At 59.4% G+C, this 9,910-nt stretch overlaps 1 protein-coding gene across 3 annotated transcripts in view; it reads left to right on the top strand.

Moving 5' to 3' along the window:
- Positions 1-9,910, top strand: part of RPS6KA2 (ribosomal protein S6 kinase A2) — a 336,349-nt gene that overhangs the window by 294,743 nt on the left and 31,696 nt on the right. For all 3 annotated transcript variants that reach the window (XM_006152264.1, XM_027773360.1, XM_006152266.1), the window contains 2 exons: positions 4,006-4,108; positions 8,115-8,245. In XM_006152264.1, coding sequence (XP_006152326.1) covers positions 4,006-4,108; positions 8,115-8,245 — 234 coding nt within the window. The remainder of the gene's footprint in view (positions 1-4,005; positions 4,109-8,114; positions 8,246-9,910) is intronic.

Raw genomic sequence — 9,910 nt, 5'->3', positions numbered from 1 at the left:
GAGAGTGCAGGGCCTGGGCAGGCGAGTGGGTGACAAGGAGAGCAGCCAGTGTCCGGTCAGAGGAGAGCAGTGCCTGGGCAGGCGAGTGGGGCTAGCCAGGAGAACGGGTGCTGGGGAGAGGTCGGATGGGCCAACAGAGGCCCAGGGGCAGAAACGCGGGTCACCCCAGGGACCACTTAGTCGCTGTCAGCCTGCCCTCTTGGCTGGGCCTCTTCCCCTGAGTGGCACCAGCAGGCTGTCCTGTGACTATCAGCCATGGCAGACCTGGGCCCGGCACACACCCAGCCAAGCCGTAGGCTCTTTCGAGCGGAGGCGGAAATGCGGGGTCTCCAGGTACTTAGCGTCACTTCCCTGGCGGACACACTTGTCCAGATGAGCCCAGTCCGCTCGCCGGCAGCTTAGATAACTGAGCACCACTCGGAGCCTCAACCACAAGAACCACGGATACCGAGAAGCACCCCGTCTGCAGCGCGGCCACTCGGGACTGACCCGTGAGAAGACCTCGCCCTGACGTCGGATCCCTGAGGGCCTCACCCAGGGGCTTGTCTCGGGACCCAGCCGGGAAGCTAGCCAACAGTGTTTATTCCCTTTCTGCCTCCGCCCAGGACCCCAGACTGCCAGCAGACCTCTTTTTACCGTTAAGGAAGCACCTGCCATCCAGCCGCTGCCCGGGTCACGGCCCACCCGCTGGAGCAGACGTGTCAGTCACACGAGGAACGTGGGCCGCTGCCCACCGTGTGCTGGTAACTCGCCCACCACAAGCAAGCGCCTCCGTACTCGTGTGGAAGGTGCCCCTCCGAGGGCGTGCTCCGGGCTGGGCCAGTGAGGAGTGGCCAGTGACGTGGGGGATGCGGGCATGTCCAGCAGGGCAGGAGGCGCGTTTCCCCACAGCTGAAGCAATGCTGAGAACACAGAGTTAGCACGAGTTCGGCGTGAGCCCATCAGGTGTCCCCACGGCCACGCAGCCCGGGGAAGGCCCCACCCAGCAGCGTCCTGCCACGAGACCCAGGCTGAGACGGGCACTCCGCGGGCGGGGAATGACTTGCACCCAGACTTCCTTGGCCCCTTGTCACTTTCCAGAACATCATCCAAGGCCAGGGCCCTCTGAGGTGACCTCAGGAGAGGGTGAAGGGCGCGCGACAGCTTGCTATGGTCCTCCTGCCTGCAGGGGACAGTGACGCACAGAGGCGGGGCTGGCCTTACCCACACGGGTCTTCACAAGGGTCATGGAAAATGCTGTTGTGAAAGACTATGCGTAGGCTTCAGCTTTTTCTGCCCCCAAATCACCGCATACTTCGATTCTGTTCTCAGCGGGCTTTCTGAAGTCCACCCACGTACATGTCACCACCAGGGTGGCACTTGCTGTTGGCACAATAAAGATTCCTGTCCGTCTCCCCAGTGAGGACATGAAGACAGCCCGCTCCGCGCGGGCCCCAGCGAGCACTTTCTGGAAACGCTCTCCCTGTGTCTGACCACGCGCGGAGCCCGGATTTCCTCTCCTTGGCTCAGAGCCGTCAGGGCACCCTGGCTCGGGCTGTGCGGGGCCCCTGCTGTCCTCCCCTCGCCCCGCACCCGCGTGTTTTGCATACTGTCCGGGATGGCGTGTATTTTGAGTGCTGTCTGTAGAGGCAGATGTCGGGCATGTCCCCGAAGCGGACCCCGTCCCCACTCGGCTGTGCAGCTATCATTCCTGCCTATCCTCCGTCCTTTCCCAGCTGTCTGGAGGCCTTCTAGGGTGGATGGAGCTCCGCGTGCCCACTCAGCCTTTCTCCCATCTCCTGTGCCACACAAGAGCCTCCCAGGATGGCTCCCGGGCCTCGTCCTAATGCCTGGATGGCTGTGGTTTACAGCAACGTCCAGTGAATCCGGTCACAGGTCCGGCTGCCCGTCCGTGTGAGCAGGACGTGTCCAGAGCCACAGAGGGGAATCTGGGCCAGTGATTAATGCCCTGCCTAGCCCGACATGGCACTGGGGAACACGTCACCTTCATTTTCAACTTGGCCCTGGAGACTCCGGGGAAACAGCAGTGAGCAGCCAGGCCACCTCTTCCCAAAGCCTCAGACCCCTTCTTCAGCTGGGACGCAGGAAAGGAAAGGCAGCTGGGTGTGGGCAGGCGGTCAGCTGCCCGACCTCCAGGGCGCAAGAAGGCAAAGGAAGCCGGCCCAGGCCAGCGTGGCCCCCGATAGCCTGGGAGGAGTGCTCAGGCCACCTACCCAAGCAGTGTGAACCTGCCGCGGCTGAGGGGCACAGAGCGAGGAGGTCTGGCAGGTGGAGGTTCTGTCCACGGTGCCACCCACATAGGGCAGCCTGACAGGGGCTGCAGGTCCCTGGAAGACAGGGGTGTGCCCAGAAGGCCACGCTTGGCACCCCCTGCTGTCACGCACGCCCCCTGCTGTCACGCACACCCGTTTACTCAGGACCGCCTCAGCTGGAACACCGCTCAGGGCCGAGGTTCCAAAAGGCAGGACCCGGAGGTGTACTTCACGCGCTGCCACGTAACGCGAGGTACCATGTGATCCTCTGAGTTCTGTGAGCTCTCGGCGGACAGAGTGAGGGACCAGGGCACCACACGGCCACAGGGCCCGGGGTCACGCCAAGTGCCTCAGAGTGAAGCACGGGGTCCCCTCCACCTGGTGGGGGTCCCAGCCGCACCCCTGCTGGCTGAGTCCGCGTCCGATGGATTCTCTGTAAGAACGTGGGTGGTGACCGGTCCCTGCCGCCACTGAGCCCCAGAAGGAGTCAAGGGCACGGGTCGTCTTCGGCCCTCTCAGCAGGGTCTGCACTTCTGGGGCTGCCCCGCAGTTTTGATCTGGGCAAGACACAGACAAGCAGTCCCAGATGGACGTCAGACCTCCCTGCAGCCCAGAGGTGTCACTCTGCTCTCCAGGCTTTGGTTCTCCTTTGACAAGTGACAAAATCTGCTTCTCAGTGTCGCTGAGATTTCGGGGTATCGCATCCACTTCCCAGACCTACCGGAGCATCCGGCCCCAGCTGGAAAGCTGGGCTCTGACCTGGGCAGAAGTACCCAGCGAGGACTTGGACATCAGTGGTTTGAAGCCATGCCGGGAGGACCCCAGTCAGACAGGGTCAGGAGAGCTCTGACCCGCCCTCCTGTGCCCACCACCTGTCAGGACAGAAGGGCCCACCCGCGTTTGTTTCTGGGGTCACTGGTCCAGCCTCTCCTGCCCTCTGCTGACCCCCGCCCATGGCAAGCCGGGGCCATCGCTCCCTGCAGCCTGGACCTCTATGCTCGCCTCCTCAGCGTAGCCGGCTGCCTCCTTGGGGCCCCCACAGCCTGTGCTCAGGGCCAAGGCCACACCAGGTCCCAGAGGTCCCTGTCCCCCAATAGGTTGAGCACGCCTGGGGTGGGGATGCGTTCTCAGATGGGGCTCCAGGGCCCACACCGTGGAGGGGTGGCCATTCTGTACCTCCTGCCCAAGGAGGGGTCTGGGAATCCAGGTCACCCGGGCAAGGTGGTGCCGGTGAGGTTCTGGAGGGGTGCAGGTGTGAAGCTGGTGGGTGCCCTGGCTATGACCCCGAGGTGAGTTCCTGGCCCTGGGAAGGTTTTCGCCATGTCCCCACAGAGCCGATGTTTCAGCGGAGGCTCCAAGGTCACCAGGCAGGGCAAGGACAGCCATGTGGCTCCTTGCTAGCCCCTGGGTGGGGACAAGAAGTGTCTGTCCTGTAGAATTTTATTAGCAGAAAATTGTACCAAAAAGAGGTAGGGAAACTGTCGCCTTAGAAGGAAGCCCTCAGCAGACCCCGAGCCTGCGGCGTCGGTGCTGCGCGTTTGTGTCTTCACGCACCGTGCAACGATCACACGCCATCACGCCACACGGATGTGTTCGCCCTCCATGCCGCGGGGATTTGGACATGCTCAGATGTGCGGCGGTGTTCCAGGAGCTGCGTGAGGGCCTCATGGGGACATGAGTGGCCAGGATGCCTCCCTCCCCGGCAGGTTTTGGGTGTCTGGGTCCTCAGTGCCCTGTCTTACTTTTCTTCTAGAAGCTGTACCGGAAGGAGATCAAGCCACCCTTCAAGCCCGCAGTGGGACGGCCTGAGGACACCTTCCACTTCGACCCCGAGTTCACAGCACGGACCCCCACAGGTGGGTGCATCTGCCCTTCTCTCCTGCTCGCCAGGCCACGTAGCAGACCCAGAGATCCGGGTTCGGAGTGCCGTTAGTGGGAAGCCTTGAAAGTTCCATTTAATCCTGGTGTCCTCTGCGGTGACGGGCGTCCACGTGGAGGACCGGCTCTCTGTCGGCCCCTGGGCACCACCTTGGGGACGCCAGGGTGCTCAGCGACCCCACCTCCCTCACCCGCATTGCCATTCGAGTCCCAACTTCCTGGGGTCCTCACAGACACAGGCCCCCAAACAGAGCAGTCCTCACTTAGTTAGAGCCCTGCTGTGGGGCAGGGAGGGGGAGCATGGAGAAGCCTGCAGCTGGGCCGCCACAGGTGTGTGCGGGCAAGGAGCAGAAGCCCTCGGAAAGTTCTGTCGGCCACTAGGCCCAAGCAGGGCGGACGTACCATCTGAGGGTACTCTGGGGGCTGTCAAATTCAACCAGGACAGGTGGGTACCCTTTAAAATGATCCTCGTGGGACCTCCGTGTGGCTCTCAGATATGCTGTCCTAGTGAATGAGGGCCCCTGTGACAAACTCCCAGGCTGGGTGGCTTTAACCCCAGCACATGCTTCCTGCAGGTGAGGTCACGCTGCAGTCGGTTCCTGGCGAGGTCTCCCTCTTTGCCTTGCAGATGGCCACTTGCCCCTGTGTCCTACGTGTGCAGGGGGCATACACATTCTAATATCCCTCTTGTCATGAGCACACTGATCAGAGCCAGAGCCACCCCTGTGACCGGTCTCACCCTCGTGGCCTGTTCAAAGCCCTACCTTCAGACACGCCATCCTGAGGGCGGTGGCCTCAGCACACTGATCAGAGCCAGAGCCACCCCTGTGGCCGGTCTCACCCTCGTGGCCTGTTTAAAGCCCTACCTTCAGACACGCCATCCTGAGGGCAGTGGCCTCAGCAGACGAGTCTGGGTCATGTTAGCACAGACCATGTCAGGTGGTGGGCACTTCCCACCAGCCGACAGCTCCTTCCGCAGCCGTGGGAGCAGTGCACAGGCGGGGGGCCAGGCTGCGTGATGGTCCCGGGTCACCTGCTTTGCACCTGAGATCTGAATTTTAAGAGAATCGGGAGACAAGTGGGTGGTCAGGTGCCGAATCTCAGGGGGCACCGCTGGACTTGAGAATCCCTGTGTCCCTGTGGGTCCAGGCTGTCAGCCACATTTCCATCTCCACATGTATGTGTGCATGAGGCATGGGTGTGTGCCCACACAGACATGGAGGCCATGGGCTCCCACTGGCTCTCACAGGTTCTCGGCCCTGGGCAGCTCTTGTCCAAGCGGACTGGCACCAGGAATGGGAAGGACGCCAGTTCTGGGCCCTGCAATGCAGGGGTTTCAACACCATCACTCACTGCATGATGGTTCCGGGTCATGGGAGACCTCAGGGGCTCCTCCGCGGTCCCCAGGTGAAACCAGCCCTGTCAACAGTGGTGACTGCCCTTGAAGTCTGGGGCCATTACTGCTGCCCGGAGGAGGAGACTCCTGTGTCCTCCCCTCACCCCACATGAGTCTGGGTCCCTCCCCAGTAGAAGTGCGTGGGGCATGGGCACTTGTTCATCAGTGCGTGGTAGACAGGCCCCCCAGGTACCCGCGATCCAGGCTCCGAAGCAGTCACCCTAGAATCACCATCCCCAAATAAACCATTGAAGACAAAAACTACACACTCCGCAGCTGCCCCTTGACCCCACCCGCGTGTCACTGAGGACGGAGACCAAGGCACAGTCATTCCCTCGCACTCCCAGTTACGTGCCTGACCGAGAAAAGACAGGGCGGAGGGGCTGAGGGTGAGCGATCCCAGAGTGCCCGGGCGTGTGCTCACATGCACATACACGCTCCTTTAAAGGGCGTGTGGAGTCGGCACTCGGATCTTTGGGTTCTGCATATACAGATTTGACCACTGCAGTTCAAAACTATGCAACATAAATACATTAATTGCATGAAAATAAAAATACGATAAAAACGAATTTTAAAAATGCAGAGTATGGCCTCACGGTTAAGGCCCTGAACTCCCATGTAACTGAACTCAGCTTGAACCCCGGACCTGGTGGCTGGAAACTCGTATGTGCGTGCCCAAGATCTCAAGAGGAGAATGGAGAAGGGGTTGTAGCGTGGCCATCCCTCTGGGGGTGCTCTCTCCCTTCCTGCCTCTGGCGAGTGTGCCCCATAGCAGAAATGTCTCCCTTCCTGCCTCTGGCGAGTGTGCCCCATAGCAGAAATGTCTCCCTTCCTGCCTCTGGCGAGTGTGCCCCATAGCAGAAATGTCTCCCTTCCTGCCTCTGGCGAGTGTGCCCCATAGCAGAGATGTCAAGGACAAAAGCAAGACAGTGACTCGAGCGGCATTTATGTGGTGTCAGGCACTGCGGGTCCATGGGGGTGGACGTAGGGCGCATGCACACGCGCACTGCTGTGTATCCGGGATGTGAGCACCTGTGGGTGTGGGGATGGGGCAGGGGGTGTCCTGGAACCAATCCCAGATGTCTCCCTTCCTGCCTCGGGCGAGTGTGCCCCATAGCAGAGATGTCTCACTTCCTGTCTCTGGCGAGTGTGCCCCATAGCAGAGATGTCTCACTTCCTGTCTCTGGCGAGTGTGCCCCATAGCAGAGATGTCAAGGACAAAAGCAAGACAGTGACTCGAGCGGCATTTATGTGGTGTCAGGCACTGCGGGTCCATGGAGGTGTGCGTAGGGCGCATGCACACGCGCACTGCTGTGTGTCCGGGATGTGAGCACCTGTGGGTGTGGGGATGGGGCAGGGGGTGTCCTGGAACCAATCCCCCAAGGATACCAAGGGATGGCCAGAATTTGTATTTTAAGTGTTTTTATGTATTTTCTGTAAAAAAATTAAATACGTATTACACATTTATTGGGTTGGTAGAAAAGTCATGATGCATTTTTGCGTAGACAGAAAACACAGAGAAAATGTCATGACTTTCCCGACAACCCAATAGATATTATATAGCATGTATCATGAGGCGTGTACATGTTGCTATATATATATATATTAATTGCTAGAGTATGTCTGCACTCCCCAGAGAGACAGGTGGAAAAACCAAGCACCCCGTAGGGTGGTCGTGCTCCGCCCTTTCCCTCTGTCCCCGTCCCGGGGCGTCGGGGTGCACGTGCACGTGCCCTGCGTGCTTCCCGAGCTGCAGAGGCCGGATGAGCGCCGTGGCCGGCCCTGCGGGACCAGCTCCCTTAGCTACCCGAGTACAGGGCTGGCCCTAGATCTGCCTCCTGTTTTAATGTATGATAGCTTCAGTCTTTTCTCGGTTTTTGTCAAAGGGCACGTGTGCTTGCTGGTGAGAGGGAGAGAGACAGTGAGAGCGGGAAAGTGAGAAATGGCCCCGGGAGGTAGCCATGCCTCCGTCCCTTCTCCATTCTCCTCCCAGGATCGCGGGCACACACACGCGCCCAGCCTGACTTTCAAGCTGCCAAGTCCAGGACTTGAACCACAGTCGGCCATATCGGGGTCCAGCAACTTAACCAGTGTACCACCAGCGGGCCCCGAGCATATTTTAATGTGTGTTAAATATGTACACTATTTCATATATAATGTTATAGACAATATTTAATGTATGTTGTAATACACATTAATACACGTTATGTATTATATTAAAACTTTTTTCTGAGGCTGGCGGGTGTATGGTGGTTGAGGCACCAGATTCCCACAGGGACTACCGCCGTTCAAGCCCTGATGGAGACAGGATTGTGGCGTGGCCATCCCCCTGGGGGGTGATTTCTCACTTTTTGACTCTGTCTCTCTCTGTCTTTCTGGCGAGCGCACGTGCCCTATGGCAGAAACCTCTCCAAGATAATAATAATAATAAATAATAAATAATTATTAAAGAAAATCCAGCCTCTCAGGTTCGCTCTCCATGTGGTCCTGCACACTCACACGTGCACACCCACACGCATGTGCACTCCCCGCCATTTCACCTGAGACTGCTCAGCTCTCTGACCCCTGACCCCTCTGTTCTCTTGCAGACTCCCCCGGCGTCCCCCCGAGTGCCAACGCACACCACCTGTTTAGGGGCTTCAGCTTCGTGGCCTCCAGCGTGGTCCAGGAGCCGCTGCAGCAGGATGCACCCCGAGTCCCAGTGCACCCGATCGTGCAGGTAATGCCATCCTGCAGGGCCCGGTGGGAGAGGCACTGCCAGGGCCTGGCTCCAGTATTCACTGTGGGCTTGGTTACGCAGGGAACTGGCGGGGCCTGCGGCCTCGGTCAAGCTCCTTGTCCCCAGCACTCCCCCAGGTTGCTGAGCATGGACTGGGGCGATGCCGATGCCGAGGGTGATGGAGCCTCTGTGGTCCCCCCTGCCTCACACCATAAGGAGGGACACCGTCCTGACTCGCGTGTCTGTGGCCAGAGCCCCTTGAGGGTCAAGCCTGGGCATCTTTGCCGTGGGAAGCGCCGGGCTGTGGTTCGGTGTGTGGTGTGCTTCCCCACGGAGCACACAGCCCTGGGAGGGTGGCTGGGTACCGAGAACCCTAAGGAGGGTGAGGAACTACAAGCCCTGCCAGGAGAAACGATTCCCGCATCTCTCTCCCCGACGCCTTTTAGAAAAATGGGTGGCAGGCTTTTGATGATTAAGGCACCTGGATCTCACATGGCCGACTGGACAGTTTGTCCCCAGCTCTGGCAGCTCCAAAGTACACCGGACCTGTGTGTGCCAGTACCCCAAAAGAGCGAGATGGAGAAGGGAGTGCGGCGTGACCAGGCCCACGGGAGGGCGCTCGCTCGCTCTCGCTCCAGGAAGTGCACACCCCTCTGGCAATTTGTAGTTTTTGGAGAGGTTTCTGCTATAGGGCGCGTGAGCTCATCAGAAAGAGAGACAGAGACAGAAAGCGAGAAATCACCCCCCCGGGGGGAGGATGGCCACGCCGCAGTCCCTTCTCCTCCATTCTCCTCTGGGGATCTTGGGCACGCACGCACATGCGCCCAGCGTGAGTTTAAGCCATCAGGTCCGGCACGCAAACCACGGTCGACTACGTGGGAGTCCAGTGACATAGCCATTACGTCAAGCGCTGGTCCCTCCTTTGGCAAATTCTAAAAACTAGATCGTGTGCAGTGTGGAGGCATGTCTATGGTGTGGCCTGGCGGTGTGAGTAGGGACGTGCAGGTTGTGACTGACATCCTAGAATCAGGTTTCTGGTTGGTTCCGCGCAAGCCCACACTGACCACAGGGCCACACGCTACAGTCTACAAACCTCTGTCTTCTCACTCCCAGACCCTCCACCCCTCAGGTCTTTGGGAGAAACGTGTCTGGTTGTGAGCACAGAGTAACCTGGTGTCTAAAAATTAGGACTCAGGACCAGCAGTTAGTGTAATGGCTATGTCGCTGGACTCCCATGTAGTCGACTGCAGTTCGAGTCTCAGCCCCATTGTCTTAAACTCACACCAGTCGCATGTGTGTGCGTGCCCAAGATCCCAAGAAGAGAATGAAGGAGAAGGGATTGCAGCATGGCCATTCCCCCTGGGGGGTGATTTCTCGCTTTCTGTCTCTCTGTCTTTCTGTCTTTCTGGCGAGTGCACGTGCCCTATAGCAAAAACCTCTCCAACAAAAATAGAAAAATTAGGACTCCTCGTCTGAGGGATCCAGGGAGTTAGGGTCTGGGTCTAGAACCCTCACCATGGCTCCATGACTTCGGACAAGGGGACTCCCAAGCTGCGGGGCCTCGGTTTATTGCGCTCCCTGTCAGCCTCCCTCGGCCCCACGCCTTTGCCGTGGCTGGGCGTGCCGTGGCCGGGCGTGCCGTGGCCTGAGCCTTACTGCCCGCTC

Source organism: Tupaia chinensis, unplaced genomic scaffold (genome assembly GCF_000334495.1).
Source record: "Tupaia chinensis unplaced genomic scaffold, TupChi_1.0 Scaffold000346_1, whole genome shotgun sequence".
Taxonomy (NCBI): Eukaryota; Metazoa; Chordata; class Mammalia; order Scandentia; family Tupaiidae; genus Tupaia; species Tupaia belangeri.
This window is presented reverse-complemented; position numbering and strand designations above follow the sequence as displayed.